This window comes from Carassius gibelio, chromosome A20 (assembly GCF_023724105.1).
Source record: "Carassius gibelio isolate Cgi1373 ecotype wild population from Czech Republic chromosome A20, carGib1.2-hapl.c, whole genome shotgun sequence".
Classification (NCBI taxonomy): Eukaryota; Metazoa; Chordata; class Actinopteri; order Cypriniformes; family Cyprinidae; genus Carassius; species Carassius gibelio.
The window spans coordinates 14,227,047-14,250,840 of NC_068390.1; the positions used below are offsets into that span (position 1 = coordinate 14,227,047).

Here is a 23,794-nt window from a genome sequence, read left to right on the forward strand (position 1 = left end):
AAACAAATCGCTATACAATTGGAGCAGGAGTTTCTATGAATGTATCTCTGAGGGGAACTGACTATCTTTAGAAAACTTTACGTGGTATTTTCTTTTCATCTTGCCTCTCAACAATGCACATTAAAGTAGTTTTTATAAGCACAGCTCAGCTTTGTTTACAGTGGTAACCCAGGAAACACTGTATCATTGCTGAGTGAATCTGTGTCTCATTCAGCTCACTTGTTGTTTAGTTCATATATGTTTTATGTAGTACAGATTCACAAAATGAAAGTCAGACCATTCTGTTCTTTCTTCAAATTTCCAAATTATCTAGAGTCTAATTTAGAGTAAAAACTACTCATGCTGCATGTATGCTGCATCTTTGTTTGGATCATGATTAAAATCCAGTGGTGGCCTCTAATTTTAAATGGAAAGAGCGCAGACAAAGCCTTAGTTTGTTCATATTAAGATACTGTATTTATTTTATTTGTGTAACTTACACAACTGTATGCCACGTCTCTACATGTTTGATTTGGGGTTTGTTTTAAAATTTCAATTTAGTTTTGTTATATTTCAGTTTCACAAAGAAAATGAAGAAAAAGCCTTATAAAATTACACCTTTTCATTTACTGTATGCAATCAATACCATTTTGTAAAAAAAAAAAAAAAAAAAAAAAACGTGAGAAAATCGAATTGTGAAATCAAAATCATTAATCGAATCGTGAGTTGAGTGAATCGTTACATCCTTACATAATGCATAAATCATGTTAACAACTTTTGTGATATTTTTATGGTCTTTCTATGCCTACATGTATTGTAATTGTATAATAAAGAGCAACCAGTAGCCAAAATTTTTTTATCTACAATTTTTTTTATGAAGGTTTGGAAAAAAATGAGGGTGAGTAAATAATGACAGAATTACATTATTAAATCGATGCCATTAAAGGATTAAATGTAATAATTTTTGGTTGAGTCTCAAATGTCCTATCTGGGGCCAGTAACACACAAATAATTCTAATTCTATGAAAAAAGACATCATGGCTAAATCACATGGAAACTCCCTTCATGTAGCTCATTGTTTTCATTTAATCCTGAAAAGCCCCTTTGTTCTGAGCATATTTTTGTAATTCTAATGTGCTCAGTGTGCTGAATATGATGAATTTGTAAAAAGACTGCGCCAAACTCTGACATTAAGCTACATTTGCATAATAACCTCCAAATAAACACAATAAATGTCAGCTACAGTTTTTCAAATAATTACCCAGGTATCTTCTACAAAATGAGAATATAACTTTTCTTGAAAAACAACGTGTGATTAAGCAGGCAGGTTGCCAGTTACGCAACACTCGTTTACAAACTCAACATAATTTGCTAGAACGGCACGTGCTGAGAGCATGAAATCTTCCTGTGAGGGCTGTGAAAAGAGAGCAACTGCTGCTGCTTTGTGCTGTAAGTCAATTCAGACCCAAGTACAGGGAAAGAGAGGTTAAGAGCAGGTCAGACCAAAAACAAGCAATTGCTCTGCAGTGCAGTCTAACACACAAGGCCACTCAATGGGACCCATTGATGTGCAAAGTGGAAGCTGGCAGAGATGAAGGAGTAAAAGAGGAGAGAGGCAGAGACTGAGAGAGGCAGAGACTGCAGCACGCCTCTGCTGCGATTTCTATTCAAGCAAGGATTAAAGACAACACATTTGATGGATCAATTACAGCTCTTTAATTACACTTAATCAGAGCGAAAACAAGGAGGGTCTGAGTATATGGAAAATTATGGTTTGGTTCATTACTTAACTCTGTAATCAACAAATCAAAATATTAGTGTGGTGATAACCAGAGCTAATAAAATAAAATAAAATAAAACAAAATAAAATGTCCAGGTGTGAGGTCAATGAGACTTTTTTAAACAAAATAAAATATATAAATGTATTCAGCAACACGGCATTAAATTTGCCTAAAAATGACAGCAAACACATTCATGATGCTACCAAAGATTTCTATTACAAATAAATGTTGTTTTTCAAATTTCTTTTCATTACACAATCTTGAAAAAAAAACAGTTTTACTGCTTCCACAATAAATTACATTTAAAAAATAATAGACATAAAACTGTGCAGAAATGTTAAGCGTTGGCACCTACCACCAGCTCTGAGAACATGGCGTCCAGCTCGTCATAGCTGGGGAGGGGCAGTGCGGGCTCCATGGCCTGCAGGGCGAAGTCCTCCCGCAGACGGTAGGTGATCTCTGGGTGGTCACTGCTCTGAAAGCAGCAAAAGAAGAAGGACATGCCATGGCCTCCGCCTCCGCGTTTCCGTGGTGCCATGGCTCCTTCGGAGTGGGGACTCAAGGGATGATGGGAATGAGAGAGTGGTGGTCCTCCCCCAGCTGAGGGCTACGCTTGGGTCACTCAGCCCTGTGAAAAAACATAAAAAGAAACTTTTGTCAAGACATGACATCATTTCTCAGGATAAAGACTTTCATCAGCCTTGATAAAGTCCAGGCAACAAACTGAGGATCTAACAGTTCTGCTTCATCTAAAACTCTAAATCAAGACTTCAACCCAGTACAACTCTACTAGGCCTAGGCAACACCACAAGTAGTCACATAACGTGCATGTAATCATCAGATTGGCTCATTCCAACTAACCACATCACAGGAGTGACTATGGACCACAATGCATCTCTTCCTACATAGCATTACAGAGGCTGTGCAAATTAACACATCCACATGTGTCGGGCCACATCTATATTTAGGACAATAGAAAGAAATTCTGGGTTCCAGTGACCACAAACAAAAATAAAAAACCTTTTTTAAGATCCAAATATGAAAATTGAGAAGACAAAGACCGCAGGTTAAGTCACTTGATTGGGTCAATGACAAATAAGTCACAATAAATTTGTTTACAATAAATAAATTAAAACACCTGCCAATATCAGTAATTTTATGTAATTTTTGTATTGTTTCATAACATTTATTATTTTTCATTATAACTATTTTAATTGTATTTTTCAATTAGTTTTTTCACCCTTATTATGTTGCATCAGCCTGACATTTTTGACTTTATGCCACCATAAAATAAAATGTATTTTAATTCACAACAGATAAACATATTGCCATATAATAACCTCAATAATCCAAGAGTAGCCTCTTATGTTTGACACACTTTCCCAAAATAAACAACTGGTGTAAGAATATATAACAAATTTCGCTGTGTAGAAACATATGCCACTCAAGCCCTGCAGCAGAAGGTGCATCAGCTGTCTTTACAGCTTTGCATTTGGGTGTGGAACCACAAACAAATAACACATGGTCGGACTCAGAGCAATGAACACCACGGTCACTGAATCTACAAAACCAGCCAGATTCTCTGCCTTAGAGAGACGTACAGACATGCAGGTGTGAGCAAACACCTGTGAGGCATTTCAGCGCTGAAAAAGTGGAAAAACCGTTTGCCCTGTGGGCCACAGTAGATGATTCTGATCACAGATGGCTGCCCTGAGGTCACTAAGAAACACACTGTGGGAAAATGTCCAAGACTTCCCGATAAAACCCTGACAGAAGAAGATTGAGGATTATTCTAGGAAAAAATAAAGAATGTGGAACTTAAGAGAAAAAACAAAGTGTATGAGAGAAAGTGTTTTCAAATTATGTAGGTGGAGATGTAGACATTCCTAGCCAAGTCTCCTCTTGAGTGGGTGAGTCTGGCACCGATGCCCCTTCACAGCCTGTCGGTCACCAATATTGGCACAGCTGGAGTACAGCTGAATGAAATAACCCTCCACAAATCCATTGCCACAGTGGAATTCCCAGCTGCCCCTCCCTGAAATTAGAGTCAGCCTAATCCTGACTGCAACTGTAGACTTCAAACAGGCTTTGTACGTAGAATGTTTCATCCTTAGGATAACAACCAAAGCAGCCTTGGTGAGCACAAGAGACTTCTTTCAATCTCACCAACCCAAATCAACATCATCAAGATTTTAATAATCCAGCTGAGTCGTTACTCGCCTCACCCAGCAGTCAGCGTCTGGTTGCACTTACTGACATCCTGCATACCGACAGGAGAGATCTGGTTGGGTGAACTCTGAGATCATCCCTCAGTCCACGAAAGATCACGAGCCACCACGCATTACTTCCCTACTGTGGTGAACATCAAAACACGTGCCCTGTGAAAGTGATCTGTGGCCTTGCAGTACAGTGAGACTGGACTCCTTTAACCTGCAGTGAGGAAACGCTACACCACTGCTGGCACACCAACAACACTCACTCTGGCTGACTACAAGCTGATAATAAAATAACCTTTAACAACATTAGACCAGAAGGTTAGCATCAAGACACTTTGACTTGAGAGTAATCAGTGTCTCTGTTATGAGGAATGCCACTAATTGACATACAGTAGTTGGTTCACACAAAAAAAAGTTTTAAACAGCAAAAATATTTAAACATGCATTAAAAGATTGTTTAATTGATTCCTGAGTTGTTTAACAGATTTTTTCTTAATATCATTTTTTATATGAATTAATATTATTGTTATGTTAATTAAGCACATTTTTCGTACCTCGTTTTTCTTTTCTTTTAAGCAGAAATCTAATGAAGGTTGTGTGTATTTTTGGCTTGTTTGTTCGTTGCTTTTAAGATATTACTGAAGAAATTCGAAAATAAAAATACAATGAATGTTATGAAATGTCATTGCATTGAATAGTTTTCATTCAAAATATTTTACTATTATGAAAAAAATTATACTTTTACTGGAAAACAGGATTTTCTGTTAGATTAAGATTTTTTTTTAACCTCCAAAATCTGTAAAATAGCCAACATTCCTTTTGAAATTCCACTCTGTGCCAAACTCTGAGGGTCTGTGTTTACTGTAAGTTAGCATGGACGGTGTGGTTTTGGACTTTGCTTCAGATTTGGCCAATCCGGCCTGTCTTTGGGTTTTGTTTTTTTCCAATGTCTTGCCCAGTTTTTGGAAATCTGTGCTGTGGTTTATTCCAAAGCGGTGTTTGGAGAGCTGCATTGCAAGTGGCCCTGACCAGAGAAAGGGAGTTATGGCTGGAACGGCAACAGTAAAAGATGGTGAAATGAATAAGGATTCCTCCACTGCACATACAAATTACCTCCATTTTCACGAAAGGGGAATAAACAACTGTTACAAAGTCTGACATTCTCACGTCGTCAGACACAAATACTGTACAAGTGTCAGTCAGTCAAAGATCAATTAAATAAAACTATCTTTTCATTAAAAACAAAAATACACTATTTATTAAAATGTAGCTAAAATAATCAGTATTTCTGTTTTGTATTTCAGAAAAAATTTAATAGGATAAATAAAAAATCAATTCAACTGATAAACATTTGTAATGTATATGATAATAAGGCTCATTTTCAGAGAATATGCCATGAATATGAGTGCATTATATATACATAGATTTTTAAATAAATGTTTTTAAATATATAATATTTAGATTTTTTACTGGAAAAGAAGAAAAGAATACTAGTTAAGAAGTGTTTAATGCAACATTACTTCTTGGCAAAGTCACAAACCAGTATTAGAACTAACACAGAAACAATCACTTGTTGAAACGTATGTGCTTTTTTCAAATATCAGATTACTGCAAACACAGAACTAAACAGCAAAACGTTTCACTATGCAGTTATGTAACCTAAAGGCTATAACCTGTACTCAAACATCCTAATATGATTCCATTACTGTTTATTTACAAGTATGTATAAGGAGCCTACATTTTGATCTAAATCTAAAATCTATATCATTAAGTAGCAGTGAGGTGAGAATTGCAAATAAACCAACCTCTCAAAAAATGTCCATTATGTTCTGTCAGAAAAAAAGAGATAATTTTAGTGTTAACATGATATTTTAATTCACTCACAGTTTTATTGCATTCACATATTGCCATTTAACAAACCATATTTTAAACTGAAACCAACTATGTGGATGACTTGTGACTTGATGACACACAATATATAATCTCTTATAATCTTTCTTCCTATTCAGCTGACACAACAGAGGCGGTCATGTGACCCGACTGCTTTGCATAGAGCAAAAAACAAACCCCGCTCCACCACGTGACTGCCGTAGGGGTTGCCATTTAATCTTTTACAGACAGATTATGATTAAGCAATATTTAATTTATGCTGATCCAAAACACTCTGACGAAGGCTGTACATTATGTGCCTGCAACATTAGAGGGAATGCAGTGGGGTCAAGAGTTTACTGTAAATCACTTCCTTGTTATTTCCATTGAAGTGCAAGGTATGCTTAGCTGGAAGACACATGAGCAGGAACAAAAAGTCTTAAGTGTTTAAGGAGACACATTTAAGACTTCAAAAAAATACTACCGGGAGAATTAGAAATGGTCATCGGACTGTAATTGTTTCATTTAATGAACCTTAAAACTCAGAACTCAAAAAGAAATACGATAAAAATCTAATTATCTTGAGATTACATTCTTTAAACATTAACCCTATTGTTTACAGTTTCCAACAACATAACAACATAACAAATGAACAACCAGAAAGATGAGTCCAAAGAAGATAAACAGGAAGGCGGTGAAGAATCTAGCTAAAAGTAGTGACACTATCACTTGATTATTTTGAAAAGAGCATAGTGTTACTGTCATAGTAACGAAAATGGTAACTTTTCCGGTAACAGATTTACTTTTGTCACGTCAGGTGGATCACCATTTTTTGCATTCACAGTCTATTTCACAAACAGCAGAGCTAAGCACAGCTATGGTAATATAATAGAGTGCAGAAGACAAGAGCAAAGACTACATCCCATGAAGCACGAAGAACCCTTAAACTATTGATTTCATTATACTTTGAGAGTATACGGAGACTAACTCAACATCATGCAGCAAAGTTATTTCTGTGCAATTTCCTTATCCCGATTCTCTGATTGGTGAAGAATTCTCTGCAGAATCGAGCAGGAACTCAGCTGTTGAATACGATTATATAAGTTGAAACAATGCAGGCTGGTGGCTTCAACAAAAGCATATGCCATTGATCTTGTAGCTCACATTAGGCCTGTCTTTAAAGATTTAAAATCAGTTACCATATGGCGAAAATTAACAGTACCTCTAGAACCCAACTGATGCACTCTGTGCGGTTTCACAGTGGCTTCCCTAACTCTTGACAACACTGTCCATCGAAGGAAGTAAAAGCATTTCAGAAGTACTTAAATTACTAACATTACAAATATATATTATATATACATATACATCATCGAAAAGCACATTTTTGGTGGCAAAAATGTACGAGGAGAAAGCACAGTTACTAAGCATTTTCGGCTACTAACACCTTTCATTTGTTTCAATAAAAATGGAGAGGGGTACTGTTGAATGATTTATACAAAGGAGTTTAGTGTAGACTGCTACTGTAAGCCCACTGGTGTTCATATCAATACAGTGACTGCATTAATCTTCCAACTCACTCACCTCTGACCCTGCTGAGATTTTATCTTCTCTGTGGGCCTGTCCTGACAGGCCACATTCCGCACATAGCCAGCTGAGCTCTGCACAACCCTACTGCCAGCTCACCACACATCCTCCTGTCACTCTTCCTGTGTCCTCTGGGCACTAATGGTAATTAGGTTCGAATATGAATTTGAATCAACACCCATTTGACTGCTTCTGTTGTTTTAGTGTCATAGAAACAGTCCATCTTCCTTGAAAAACACAATGCTAAAGACTTTCAAACCACATGTGCAAGTAGTGAGTAACTACAACAGCACTGACAGTGAATCGAAGTTATAAAATGGTTATCAGGTGTGGCCATTGACTATTTTCTCTAATTCACATTATATTGCATGTATACACTGAATAGAATGTGCTGTTTGTGTGCCTTTTACGTATTTCATTACATACTGCTGTATGTATTGTGACTCAGCTTTAGGGCTGGAGAATAATTCAATATCAATATATATTTCAATATAATTTTTTTTCCAACAACGGTGATTTGATTTTTAAACACACTTCTGATATTTCAATATACAGTGTTTCTCATACATTGTTTTATTTTTGGCGGCCTGCCACAATATCATCACCGACTGCCACAAATTGATTTTCCAAAAGGTTTACTCAGAAGGCGGGGCTTCGTTCGATAGAGCCGGTGTTGTCAGCTGTATGATATTTATTGCATTTGTAAGATCATTTTGACCCCTATATGATGTACGATCAATAAAATAAAATAAAAAAACTTCTTTATCAAAACAAAGCCACGAAATACACCTGCATTCAAAGGGTGGAGATGCACTGACATTTTGTGTCTGGTGTTAGTTTGTAAATCAAGATAAACATCATTCCAGTCAGTCAGGTCATCAAAATAAGAGAGATATGAAAGAAAAAGTTAATAGACAGGAATAAGAGCCATGTGTCAGGATATAGTTGCATTGACTTTACCCCATGAGAAAAGCCTGTACAAAACAAGGCCAGTTCTGTCTTACCATTTCAGCCTTCTATTTTCTCTCTCTCCATCCATCTTTCCATTTCTCTTCTCAGCTTCTACTCAGCAAAAACTAAGTGCACTTAATCAGATAACTTGGCTGGAGTGATGCACGGATTAGATAGGGAAGACTTTATATTATACATGTAGAATTCAAAAAAGGAAAAGGCTTTAAACTGCATAACAAGCATCAACATATACAAGCCATTATATGTTACTGTAATATACAGTATGGTGGACTTTCTGTGAAAAAAATTATCTGGCTGTGTTCTCTGTTGTGTATTTAACCCACAAAGAATAAGTCAGTCTTTTATATAGCTTTATAAGTAACAGGCAAACCATTAAGCAAAAAATAAATGCAATGATAAGTGATCCTCAAATTAGCAGGTTAACAGCAGCATGCACAGTCAAGTGAAATAAATACCTCTTTTGGGCTAGTTTCATAAAGCACCATAAGAGCTATGGAAACATAACAAACAAAGACAAGCTTTCAATGATTACACTGAAAATCCAGTTAAAGCAGAATAAGCTCTTATAATCCTGAAACAGAGTCTGCAACAATTTATAGTTATGTTTTTATGAAATGAAATAAAAAAGCACTAGTAAATAAATATTAACTACACACTGCCAAAATTGCTGCAGTGCAAGTTACAATCCCTAGTGTCCAACAATGTCTGTAACAATTTACAGTTTAAAATAAAATAAAATAAAACCACTGTCACAACTGCCTCAGTGCCACAGTGGCAGTCAAAGCAGAAAACTGTAAGTTCAAGCACTAGTCCTACAGCATTTGCCATAATTGACATCCCTTTAATAATAATAATAAAAAATAATAAAAATAATAATATTTAAATAACTCTGTGGTTAGTTCATACTGGTTGCCTGGATTTTGTACGACTTCATTGAATGTAGAGTCAAAAGGAGCGTTTCTGGGGTGAAAATTCATTATTCAAAAATAATAATGGACGTGTCCCAAATGACAACATTACCTAACAGGCTACAGTCTATTAACAGTCTACCCTTGATGCCTAGTTGATAAAACCAGCTTTTATGGTCAATAAATACTGATAACACACAAAAACTCTCACCTAAAAGAAATACAGTCTAGCCTAGCCTAAAAACTGTAAAATAATGGAAGTGTCCAAATATCAATGTCAGTCCTCACTGTCCTTCAAATCTACACTTTGATGCAAGGATTGTTGAGTAATATTCCACCGTGAAGTAGTCGTCAACCGATATTGTTTTTTTTTTTTTTTTTTTTGACAGCCGATGCCGATATCTTGGAAAGCAAAGGGGCTATAGCCGATATAAAGCCAATATAATTGTTTTCTTTATTCATATTTAAGAAAATTTTAATCACTTGACAACAGATAAACAAATACATTTTTACTTTAGATGACAAAGTATTTTTCACAAATAAAGAAATGTTTAATAAAAATATAATTAAAAAGAAAGTAAACACTGTAACAAACAGGGTACTCAGTATTTTAGGAAGTTTGTGTGTATTAGGAATCATATTTTTCAAATAAAGCCAGGGTAACAATCATTTTTCACATACAGCACACAGTGAGGGCAAATGCATAAAGCGCAGCATAATTTGAAATCAGGAGTTTAAAGTTTAAAGCATTTAATTCACAGGGCCAGACGCAGAGAACACGTGATCATGCTGGATTAAAATGCACACTTCACAAGATCTCACAGCTGGATTCGACTAAGTTTGCAAGGTTTGTGAAATTAAATTTTCATTAGTCATTCAAAGATTTGTTTAAATTATATAAATGCGTACTTGCAAATGAGAAAGTATTATAACTTTCACCTTTCTATAACTAATAATATAAAAGCAATCGTTTAATACTTTCTGTATACATTAATTTATTAATTCCTTTGTTTAACCGCTCTATCTGATTATTAGCAGACTACTATCCGTATTAGACAGAACTGATAACTATGACAGCGAACAAGAGAGAGAATGCTCTCAGCGCCATCAAAATAAAAGTCCACATCAGCCAAGCAGGAAAAACGTATCGGCCGATTTTCTGAAAAATACCAAATATCGGTATATCCTTGGTGAAATATTGGTCGACCACTACTCTGAAGTCCACAAAGTTAACAAAAGGTTTAAAAGGTGCACACTTTCTGAAACTTAAGGGGGGGGGGTGAAATGCTATTTCATGCATACTGAGTTTTTTATACTGTTAAAGAGTTGGATTCCCATGCTAAACATGGACAAAGTTTCAAAAATTAAGTTGTATGTTTGAAGGAGTATTTCTGTTCCAAAAATACTCCTTCCGGTTTGTCACAAGTTTCGGAAAGTTTTTTTCGAGTATGGCTCTGTGTGACGTTAGATGGAGCGGAATTTCCTTATATGGGTCCTGAGGGCACGTCTGCCGGAAGAGCGCGCGCTCCCGTATAGCAGAGCACTGAGAGCACAACAGACTTCACTGATCAGAGCGAGAGCGTCGCGAAATGTCACAAAAGAAGTGTGTTTTTGGTTGCCAGGGCAAGAAAACCCTGCACAGATTACCAAAAAAAAACAGCATTAAGGGACCAGTGGATGGAGTTTATTTTTACAGAGCTTCAACGGAGTTGTGCAAGTGTTTGTGTTTGTTCCCTGCATTTCAAAGATGCTTGTTTTACAAACAAGGCCCAGTTTGACGCCGGATTTGCACATTGTTTATTTCTTAAGGATAATGCAGTCCCAACGAAAAAGGGTCACGATCGTGTGTTGGAACCGCATGCGATGAGTAAACTGCTTCAAATATCTCTGTGTTGTTAACTTACACTGTTAGACTTTTCTGTAATTTTTACAGTTATTTACCATATATCAACCAGTATAATACTGTAAATTCTCTTTACAGTTCATAACTGTAATTCCCTTTGCATCATGGGAATTTTCTGTGACATTAAACACCAAATACAGTGATTTGCTGTATTTTTAAAAAATAAAGTATGATACTGTATTTACCACAACGGACTATTTGGCGCTATTTGGATCGTCAGGATTTGCTTTACAATTTAGATTAGGAACCATCAAGTGCAGGGTTTTGCCTGAGGAGAGTGATCAGCTGACGATGCCGGAGAACATAATAAGAGCTGCGTCCAAGGACAGACACCTTGCGAAGATTTTTCATCCCTTAAGAGGAAGAACAGCAAACAAGCAAGGTAAATATGTGTGTGACTGCGTGTGCCCGCGGTTGTCCGCACCCCAATTTTATAGGTTAACATTTGTCAGCATTGGCACTAAAAATGAGGTAAACCTAATGTTTTATATATATAAAAAAACGTTGTGAGTTGAATTTATTGTATTAACCCCGCTAACAACACGGAACTGTTACGTCGTGTATTTGCAGTCGCAAGTTTTGCTCGAGGCCAGAGCTCACGGTTCTGTCTGGAGACTAACGGTTTCTTGTCAGCATTGAGGCTAAAAACTGAGGTAAGTTAAACCTAACGTTTTATTTACAAAAATATTTTGTGGTTTTATTGAATTACCGATTAAAAGCATTTTTTTATCGAGCACAGTTAAGCTTAACGTTATATTAAGACGAAGTTAGTTAGTAAATAACGTTGGCTTCTAACTTAGTTGAGTAATAGCATCGTGTTTTTTTCCATTTAAACGGTGTCATTTTTATATTTTTCCTCATTTTTGACATTTGGGTCGACAGTATGCTTTAAGAATTTGATTAGGAACTAACAGTGCAGTGCAGAGGCCAGAGCTCACGGTTCTGGATTCTGTTAACGGTTTCTTTTCAGCATTGGGGCTAAAAACTGAGGTAAACTTAACGTTTAAAAAGAAAAGAAAAGAGGAGTGTATTGAGTTACGATTAAAAACCAGATGTTTTTTTTTTTTTTTCGAGCAAAGTTAATATTTATTTTAAGACGAATTAGGCCTAGTCTATTGTGAAATACATTAAATTTTATTTTTAAGCTGCATTTTAAACATGTAGTAATAATAGGTCTTTTTGTGTTTTAAAAACAGCTTCAACAAAGGCATCCATCAAGAAAGACATGAGCCTTCCAGCCACACCAAGACTCATAATGCTTGGTAAGAGAAGGTTTTGAGGAATTTTAGTGTACTTCGTTGAGTGTTTGCCTTTTAAACATTTGTAATTTTTTTTTTTTTTTAGGGAACAATTTCTCTCTTCCACAAAGTGGATGGTAAGCATTGAGGGAAAGGTGGCCCATGTTTTGGATGAGCACCTGAGATGTGCAGATGCCTTTCTGTATTCATCTTCTTCTTCAACGTTTTCAACATTGAATACCAGGAGACTGCCTGTGCAACACTGGAACTCATAAAACAGTAAGTACATCTTCATTTCTCCACACTTTGTTTTGTTCTGTTAATTCAAAGTTTAACGTGTTTAGTTGTCTGTTTAACTAAATCACAAAATTATATAGGTTTTTACTTTCTTGTAGCTGTAACTAGCCAGGTAACATTATATTTCATCTGCCAAAATAAACTACAAAATTAAAAATTCCAGAAGATAAAATTATCTTGTGGAATTTAAGTCATTGACAAACAAAATCTTTGGATTGTTTTGGCAGATAAATATAATTTATGAAAACACTTTAGAATGATGGTCTGTAATTTTACGTAACTATGCAGGATTAATAACTAATATGGAAACAAGATTTACTTACCAGTAAGTAATAGTAAAGTAGGACTGAGATATTTTTTTATTAGGTAATCAATAATTACTGAATGGGATTGGCCTCATTAAATACTAATAATTATGGAATACCTTTTTACTAAATTAATTACTAATCACAACCTTAACCTGTGTCTTAGACGTTATCACTTTTCTTTTTTTTTTTACACTGAATATGGACCAGTGGTTTTATCTCATACACAGGTTAATGTTGTGATTAGTAATTCACTTAAAAAGGTATTTCACAAAATTGTCATAATTATTAGTATTTAATGAGGCCAATCTCATTCAGTAATTATTGATTACCTAATAAAAATATCCCAGTCCTACATTTACAATTATGTACTGATTAGTTATTCTTTTTTTTCTTGTAAGTTATTGGTAGTAACTGTAGTGATACTGTAGAACTACTCATTTGTCCTGCTTTACTTCCTGCATTAACCTAGAAAAGGCAGTTCACTCAATAAAAATGAAAATTCAGTCATCATTTAGCCCTCAAGTTGTATTTGTTCCGCTGAATGCAAAATAATATATTTTGAATAATGTTTTTAACCAAACAGTTTTGAGGCACAATTCACTTCCATAGTAGGGAAAAAACGATGGAAGTAAATGGTGCCCCAAAATGAAATAAATGATGACAGAGTTTATTTTTTGGGTGAACTATCTGTTTAACGAAGGACCATTATTCTAAAGTGTTACCAAAAACATTTAAAGCAAAGGCACTGAGGGATAGGAAATCTAAAATGCCTTTTTTTGCTCATTGCTTAAGAAATACAGCACACAGACTCTAAAAATATTTAAGCCTGTTTTTAAGATTCTTTTGTACTTCAATTGTATAGTAAAATTAAATTTCCTTTAAATTTTATTTATATTAAGAATTTGATGGGTTTTTTGTTCTTACATTCATTGTTTCTTACTTAAAGGTTTTTTGTGAGGATAAACCCAAAGGAGGGAACAAAATGCACCGCCAAAACCGGAGTGAGTCGGAGGACAGGGGAAGTTGTGAAGAGAAAGACAACAGTAATCAACAACAGTGTCATCCTTTCTTCGCCACCTAATGGAGTTTGAGTGGAGAAACTCAGACTAGGTGAGATGCTTCTTAACAGGACATCTACTGTATACAGACACTTTCAATTTGAGGATACTAATGCAGTTTACTTTTAATTCATCCTGCAATAATGATTACAATGTTGTTTTTGATTAAATTGAATTGAGGTGATTCAGTAATATGATGATTTTGGAGGATGTAGTTTGTGCTGCTTCTATTATTTACTGACAGTTTTCTATTTAATTATCTATTCTGTTAAGCTAAATATCCGAAACACCTCTCTGTAATATGGAATCAGGTTCAGCATCACTACAAAGAACATTCTTCAAAATATTCATAGCATTGAATCACCACCTCCCTAAAATAGTTTCAACAATCTTCATGATGGCATTGCAGGACTGGATTAAACAGCATTTGTTTTGTTAGTTTACCTCAAAGTGTTAACCATGTGTATAAAATACTGTTTAACTATATGATGAAATGTAATAGGGTTCATTTTTAGGATTTTTTAAAATTAAATTCTCTGTGTAAATGTGCAAATTTTATGACTAACTTTGTCATTCTTACCTAGAGGGACTTCTGACAGATTCCTTGACATAATGAAGAATATTCATGGTTGTTTCAAGTCATCAAATGTGCCAGGTTTATTGACTTCCAAAGAAGATGAGAAACTTGAGTACTTACCTACTTTCAGAATATATTTGCTTTGGACATTTAGGTTTTAGTCATGTATATGAGTATTTTACACCAAATTTACAGTATTCTTAAGTGACGTATTTCTCATGTAATTTCCTATGAATTTAATAATTTAATGCACATTCAATAATATGTTATTTTGTCAATTCTTTAATTTATTCCTTGTTAATGGATGTTAAATCCAGTATACAGACAAAGGACAAAAAATGTTGCACTGTCCCAGCATTGAATCTTTAACGACAGCTCTTTATGCATAGTCCAGATACTTTGTTTTAAAAACAATTTTCTGCAGTGTTTTTGCCATTGAATGCACTCTAATTGCTTTTATACATGTAAATTCATGCTCTATTTTTATTTGTATTTTTTTTTCGAAAATAAGATATGAATTGAGAAAGTTTTAAAGTGAACTTTCACACATTTACATTTTCAATTTTAAGTATTTGCAATGTTTTAAATAAAGAATTTCATGTTTCATAATAATTGTGTCTTTTTGGAGTAAATGTCAGGACTTGTGTAGGATAAAAATTATAAAAGTGTAATTTTAATTTAGTAAGAATTAATGATTGATTAGGATTAATGTACTGTTAACCAAGGTGTTTTTACAGTAATGGTAATAATACTGTATTATATGATTACAGTAACATGTAGTTACTGTAAAACATGATTACAGTAACATGTAGTTACTGTAAAACTAAAATGCGGTTCTTGTACTGTAAATCTCAAATACAGTAACTTACTGGCAACAGTGTTGCCAGTAAGTTACTGTAAAAAACCCTTTAAAAGTCTAACAGTGTAGCTATCGGCGCGTAAGCACATCAAGTAAACAACATGCGATGTTGTCATCAAACTGCACTTTCCACATGTACAGCTTAAAAAAAAAAAAAGACGACAAAGTGGAACTTAGTCATTTTCCAAACCCGCTAAGCAAATATATACAGTTTCAGTACATACCACATAGAGACGTCGTTGCTGATGCTGCTCTTGTTAAATTTCAGCCTCTGGATCTGATTCTGGATCATAAATATACGCCGAATCTGACTTTTAGTCATGGTTTGTTTTGGATGATGGTTTTTTCCTCACGGTAATGTCACAGCTTCCAAACGCTCTCAACGCAAAAGCCTACTGACGCTCGCGATTCTTTAGCTCCGCCCACACGCCACGCCTCCAGCCGGTCGTGTTTTTCCGGGAAAAATCGGTACAGACTATCTTTCTCTTATGAATATAATAAAACTAAAGACTTTTTGGAGTTATGAAGGATGCAGTACTACTCTATAGGTACTCAAGATTAACAGGATATTGAGTGAAAATGAGCATTTCACCCCCCCCTCCCCTTTAAAATGACAAACACGACCGTCAACAGTCTTAACCACAAGGACAGTCCACATCAATTGTGTCATTTGGGATGGGGTCAAAGTTTCTCTGCCCAGCACAGATTTCACACACCGATGTAGTTGCACTTAAAATAGTTTCTTAAAATCAGCATTGTGGAGAACAACACTGGGGAACCATTGAGTGCTCCCCTGAATGAGGAATTGTCTACCTGGAGAGTGAGATATAGACTGAAGCTTTCAAAAGAGGTGTTGAATAACACTACGATTGTGAGAAAAGCCCTTCATTAATCATGAGGGTGGTGGTCACTATCAAGCTAATGGCTGTCTCCCCCTCATGTTTTAAGGAATACAGTACAGAAGACTGTGTTCACGGCATGGGCCAGGCAGGGATTCTTACAATGTGAACCAAAAGCTGGGGTTCAGATTCCACACTCCCTCCTGTCAGAGGTAAGTAAGAAGGAAAAACGGGAGGAGTAGATAAAGAGATTTGAAAAGCTGCTCCCCCTTGCAGACAGCAATCTATTACTCGGTCCCGGGTCTGTTTAACATTGTGTGTAATACCCGTGCGATCGGAGTTTTCGGATTCGGAGAACACCAGGCCGTGATCAGACACTGCTTGTGTTTTTTGTAACTTGCAACTTGTAAAATTAAGAAAAGTGTGAGTCTCTATCTCTGCCGTTAGAAGCAGAGCTTGTAGACTCAGAGTTAATGCAAGTGCACGCACGGTAATAATGCTTGCAGACTTGACACACTCATATTTAATACATTTCAAATCAGCAACAAAATCTTAGGTGAACTGTCACATGAATGTTTTCTATGACGCTCAAATTGCAAATATTTTAGGTTGATCCAACTACACGCATATGCAGTCTCAAGCGCGTGTCATGTTTCTATGGCAACCAGTGAGGGACACAATGACTTCGACCATTTTTATAATAATATAAATGAACCGTTTAATCTTAAAATTTTAGAGGTCAGATTCAGACTCAATGCAGAGCAGAGAGCAAAGAGATGATAGCAAATAAATAACGTCAGCGGCCATGGAACTGATCGAGCAATCGTTATTATAGTTTAAAAGCGCAAACAGTCAAAGTTATTAAGCGAGTTAACTCGAGTCAGAATGTACATGTGCACAGTTGCATTTGTCATCCGTCACCGTCACATCAAGTGGACTTTTGAAACTGAAATAATGAGTGGATTGAGCTTGGACTTGGAATAAGGAGAGGAATAACATGGATAACTTTCTTGTGGGAGGATTGTAATGCATCACTGGCAGTCAGGTACAAGGAAGAGAGACTACGGCTCCTTTAATTAGGTAAGACAAAATGTTGTATTTTTTTGTTTATTGACTTGTAATAGCAATTTAAGGTGGAATATGTGACAATTGGGTCCAGTTGGGACTGTGTCTTTCCGGAGGGTTCAGGTCCAGCTTTCAAATAATAGACGGGTCTAGGTCGGCATTTTGTTGATCTACACAGGTCCGGGTCCAGCTTTTGAAATAATAGAGGGGTTTACGGGTCAGTTCGGTGTAGTACATTACGGGTCTCTTTCGGGTTCGGGCATTCATTTTTGGACCCGTAAAGACCCTAATGCACACACACACACACACACACACACACACACACACTTGTGAAAAGTATGAGCAAAAGCATGAGCATTCCTCTGACACTCCCATCTGAGAAGCTAGGCCAAACTGGGCTTAGCAGAATGGTGACCTCTTATGAGTGGTTCATTATCCTACCCTGGCCCTAACCAAACCTAAGCCTTACTCATGTACAACCAGTTAAGCTCAAATTACTGGCATATTATTTTTAATGTAAATATGCATTTTCATATTTACAGCTCAAAGACAGCAGGCATGTTTTCTGATGGTAGTTTGAACTTGCCTCAGCCTGGGGGCCACAAGAGTTGTGTTGGTCGTGGAAAAGAGAAGCAATGATTTCAGTGGAGAGATACCGGTGAACTCTGAGACCCTGACTGACAGGAAATGACACCTGACTCAAATGTATGGTGGCTCGCTGACTCCTCTGACCACCGTAAATGCTAACTTGATCCTATCCTCACGAACAAGGAAAATGAGTTATGGAATCAGACATATGGCGAGAAAAAAGGTTTTATACACTTTGCATCCTATCAATATTTTTCCATTAACATAAACAATTGCTAACTATGCACTTTGGACATAAATATGTCGAACAGACAAAACATATCATTTATTTAGTGATGTAGTAGCAATATATGGCAAAAGGACACGTGTAGCAAAACGTTGCATTGAGGATGCTATCAGTCCCTCCCTTGCCCCGCTGTTGCCATAGCAACCAGCACATGTATAGTAGACCGGTACTCAACCCACTTTTTTTTGTTGCAATAATCCAAGTTCAACCACAATTAAAAAATAATAATTAACTTGCATTTTTGATTACTTCTTCTAACAATTTTCCAATGACCCAGTGTAATGAGAATCTTAATTTAAATCCTGCAATCCAGAAGGTGTGCCCCACCTTCTTATTAAAAACCATTTACCTCCCCTGATTTCAGCCCGAATGTTCACATGAATTATGAATGACACCATCCAGAGCTTTACAGCTGAAAGACTCAATATATGAAAGAATAAAATAAAAATTAAGCAAAATAAAGGTCAAGAGACCGATAAAGCTTCAGAAACTACTTTTTTGAAACCATAACTGCCTTAGCCTTAACCCAGATACCTCTGAGGTTGGGGTAGTGCTTGAAACAGATGTAACAGCATCTTACATTTGAACCAAAAGACCATAAGCCATCTCAATATGACAGCTCAGAGCATGAAAGATACCATGTATGCTGGAGTAAGACAACCAAACAACTTGTTCTCCTTTCAGCACATCCTATGAGAGTACAGTACATCCAACCAAAAACGCTCAAGACAAGGAATACAGTGAGGAAAGACTTGTTCATTTGTGATAAGACAACAAGAGCAGTTTGCTTTCAAAGTCTCTGATCTCTGTTTTCAACAACCTCTTTATCTCCACTCACCCAGTCCGGTCATATTCAAATGGATGCATGCAACCCTTTTAATGCTTTCATTTATTATGTTTATGCATAATTCATGTGTTTAAAGGAGAGCTGTATGTCTTGTCACTTCAACCAGAGCTAAAAACTGGCGGACACCGTAGCACTGCAGAGCCGTACACGTCCACAGCGTTCAGTGAGAGAACGCACACCCTTCAAGGCTTTAGGAGCTATTAAAACCGCTCAGCTGCCGTCACAGCTAAAGAACAACACAGGAAAAAACCTCTGCTTGTGTTGACTTACCCTTTATGCCTTCGCTTACGGTCCGCTTAAGGTTACATCCCTCAAGAGAAAAAAAGACTGACTCCTGAAGCGCAGAGGATCTTCTCTAAAATGCTTCAAAAGAATTCAAAGATGTCACTTTATTCATTATGAAAATTAATGTGTCATTATACATCAGTCCCAGAATGCTTCCATATCTAAGAGCCAGTGTGAGCAATCCTCCTCGGCTGACCGGTAAACACAGATACAACGTCTCCCTGCGGTTCAACAGCCCATCTCATACAAACGCTCCACCAACCTCTCGCCTTTTCCTTTCTCTCTCTCTGATCACACGGGCACAGATGTTACTATCGACAAACCACGCCTCTTCTCAACACCCAGGTCTCTCATAGGATACAGGCTGAGTTAGACTCCGCCCACTGCTCTTCTTTCCACCTCATTCTCTCTCCTTGTGTTCTGCTGCAGCACTGTTTAGTTTGTTTAGAGAAGGCCTGTGAGATCGACAACCCAGGTGTGTGTGTTCACTGCTATCTGTGTATGTGTGTGTGCCCATATCTTGGGCTAAATCTACGCTAAATAAGACAAAACCTCATTTTGGAATATGCTGATGTATGCTTGTATGCATGCATGTATAAATACATTTATTTATTTATTTTATATATTTTTTTCTTCAAAGGTTGAATTTTAAAGCTAGCTGTATACAAAAATAATAGAATCTATGGAATGTCTCCATTTAGATACTAAAGTAAATGTTGGACTGACAATATCCCCTATCAACACAGGACCATTGTATGGTGGTCTTGTTATTTTACATTCTCCATTACACTCAATTTTTTTCTTTGCATTTGATTTTTTTTTAGACTTCACAGTATCTAGTGTCCATCTTTGAATAGACAAATGGTATCGGCAGCTTAATACTAAAATGCTTCAAGCAGCAGAAAATGTAATTAATGGCTTAAATAGTAAACTGGGGAAAATCTGATGGCAGGGGGTGTAGCTTTTGTTGTGTTCGGCACAGGAGGCTGTGTGGCAGCTGCGGACATACTAACAGCGGAGAGTAGGGAACAAAACACTGAAGCTACCCTCCCGTGGAGCTTGTGGAAAGCTTGTCTGAAAGTACTCTCAACCTCTGCCGACCCTCGGTAATCAACCGATGACAGCCTGAACACAGTGGAGCAAGTGAGGCAGGTGTCAATCAACTGATAATTAAGAGCGTTTGCCTTCCTGTCAGTCCTAGTACTGTGTTTAAGGTAGTTAAGCATGACATGCACAGGAGTCACTATAAGCTGGAAGACATACAGTTGTAGTCTGGAATGTATAATGTATAAACAAACACGTATACGGCCAAAGAATATTATCTTACAGATATCCATGGCTTCTGAAATGTAGACAGTCTACTGTAAATGATTGTATTTGGCACAACTTTAACTGTACTGTTTATATTCCAATTCATAAGGCTTGGTTAATATCTGAAAATGTACAAGTAATATGCTCAGAGCTAGACTCAGTTCACCTGTTTAATCAAGCACACGGTAACATGAGGCATCTGCTTCCTTCTCAAAGCTCCGCCAGCAGCTGCAAAAACAGACAAGCCCCATTCCCACTGGAATAGCCACGAGAGAGACAGACTGGAAGAAAGCTTGTGGCTATGAAGAGGAGAGGGTGGGCTATTAGACTTGGAGCTAGGGGTCTGAAGCAGGGTGCAGATCCTTTATGTGGAAGCAATATAGACGTTTTGGCCAGTTGATATTTTAAGATGAAATGATTTCGATTGTAAACGAATAACATTTTGGCCAATACAAATATGGAAGGACTCATAGATGTAAAAAAATTCTGATCGGTCCAGATAAGTAGATTTTCTCTGTATATATTGTGCATCCCAACCATAGATGAAAATTATTTTTATAGATGACTATAAGCTGCCCATTAATCCATATCCCTTATTGTGTCTATAAAATGGATTTGTTTTGAAATCTGCTTAAATCAGTCAACCAAAAAAAAAAAGAAGGGCAACTTGTACTTGATGAACTCACAGGTTTGGTCATGCCTCCAAGCTCTATCTGTGTGATGATGATGATGATGATGATGAGGGCAAGGCCTCTGCTCTGGCTGCACCACCGACATGGGTGACTACACTGTTTTCAGTGATCACAAAACACATCAACATCATGATTACCTCAAACAACAGCTTATCTAGTACAGACAAGTGATGTTGACGTCACTGTACCTCAAAAAAAAAAAAAAAAATCTGCATGTGATTTATTACATCTGAGCCCTATAATTGAATGTCCCAGACACAGCCCTGTTTCTATTGCAATTTAGGTTTAAAGAGCTGTGGCCAATTGAATTGACGTAAATGTCGTGTTCTGGAACACCTTCAGAAATTTTTACTGGACGCCTCTGACAGGTAGAAAAACTAAAAATAGTAACATGTATCATGGTCGATCTAGTGTTGCGAAAAGGATAATTTAGCTCAGTTCCTACAATGCACAATTCGCTGCCAAAATCTGTGGCGCGTTCTGCCAAATCTGCAGCCGAACAAGCTCTGAGACGTGCTGTCAAAGCCAGAACGAGATCTCAATCTCCTCTCTCACAGATCATAGACATCTCCTGAACACCCCGCGCGCCTGCAGCACAATGCCACGTCTGAGCTGCAGCTGTGCAGACACAGAGGACTTGTTCTGTTTCTATTTTATGGAGTTGTTTCCGCCTGTAAATGAGCTGAATCAAAGTTATCTGATGGTGCTGTGCACAAATCATGTTCTTCTGCCCTGTCTGGTAATCCCATGTGACCTCCAGGAGTAATATACCTCCTAAGGTTGTGTTAAAAGTGGTTGCGGATAAAGGGCTGTATTTTTATTTTGCTTTTAATTATTTTAGTATGTCAAGCTAAATGAAAATCAGAACTGTTTTTTGGCAACTAGCTGAAACAAAATATGTAAAAAAAAGTTTTATTAAACATTATTTAATTTTTATTTAAAGTTTATTTTATTTCAAGTAACATTTTTTAAGGACTAAATGAAAATTACATTCACTCCAGTACAGATTGCGATGGTTGATAAATGTACCGTGCAGGACAAGCAAGACAGACTAATATTACAAACAAAAATAAAAAACTTTTCTAAAATAAATAACTTGATAACTGAAAACTGTTCTACAAAAGCAAACTCCAAGTAATAACAGAATTTTTTTTTGTTTTTTTGGGCCATTAATTTGAACTTTTAACATGTGACACTAATTAAATAACTATTTAATGTCACAAATATTATTATGAATACATTTCTGGTATATCTAAACTGTGCTATAGAGAGCATATGGCTCCTTATGCTTTCGAATCACTCTCCCGGTACAAGCCGAACTCTCTTAATATGTCGCCATATTTGCATTGCGTTTACAAGGGATGGACTCATTTTCCAATGCGCATTCCAAGGCAATGATGTTGACTCCAGCTTGTTTCTGCTTGAGTCTGGAGAGCAGTTGGCATTATCATCATTGCTCTAAATCGCCCATGGGTGCTGTTAAGAAAAAGCCCCACCAGAATCAGTTAAGAACAGCGGTTTAAAAGAGTTTATGATGGACTTTCAAAAGACCTAAATGGCGCCCAAAATGGAACTTCGAACTCTTCGCTGCACTGCAGCTGTTGTGAAAGCTGGAATCATGCTTACGCCAGATTACTGGAATCTTTCACTTGTTGATCCCAGATGTGTCCTGTTCTTTTTGATGATGAAACCTTACCGCAGTAATCTAACGCGCCCTGCTAAAGTCTACGTCTTGCTGTGTTATCCTGTTCACTAAGAGCCAGTAAAAGGCCGTGCTGATGAGGGGATCAGAGGTTTCTCGTTCTGTTATGCAGCATGGCACGATCACATTATGAAAGCCATCCATGTGAAACATCAGCACCAGTGTTCCCCACACTGTCCTGCATTTTTCATAAAGCCGGGAGGATTGCGGTAGGCTTGAATGGATAAAGAGAAAGTGTGGTGGGAAGTCCATTAGCACTCACGTTTCCTGTGTCATATCTAACCCGCATGCTTCTGACTGTGTATTATTTGGAGCACTGAGAGACACAGTGGGGTAAAGAAATAACCACGTGATTGTTGGGAGAAAGGAAACTAACCCAGACATATTGGCCACTGCTGACCCACAAAGTGCTAAATCCGGTTATCCTCTTACGTGTTTAAAACCTGCTCTGCTGCACATGAGTAACTCAAAACACACCAAGTCCACGCCTCTGAATACACACAATTAGTAGGTAAATGAAACAATAACAATTAGTAAATTATATATTAACAGGTGTGGTGATAAACCCAGTTAAGGCACGTAAACAGCGAAGAAGCAACACCCGCCTGCTGAGTAAGAAGTTCAACCTTC

At 36.9% G+C, this 23,794-nt stretch overlaps 1 protein-coding gene across 3 annotated transcripts in view; it reads right to left on the reverse strand.

The window, feature by feature from the left end:
• Nucleotides 1-23,794, reverse strand: part of LOC127938683 (disheveled-associated activator of morphogenesis 1) — a 79,230-nt gene that overhangs the window by 36,456 nt on the left and 18,980 nt on the right. For 2 of the 3 annotated variants that reach the window (XM_052535490.1, XM_052535488.1), the window contains exons 1-2: nt 19,445-19,744; nt 2,116-2,388 (exon numbers count right to left, since the gene is read on the reverse strand). In XM_052535490.1, coding sequence (XP_052391450.1) covers nt 2,116-2,298 — 183 coding nt within the window. In that variant the 5' untranslated portion in view covers nt 2,299-2,388; nt 19,445-19,744. Of the gene's footprint in view, nt 1-2,115; nt 2,389-19,444; nt 19,745-23,794 lie in introns of those variants that run through there. The other variant, XM_052535489.1, reaches the window with a different exon arrangement.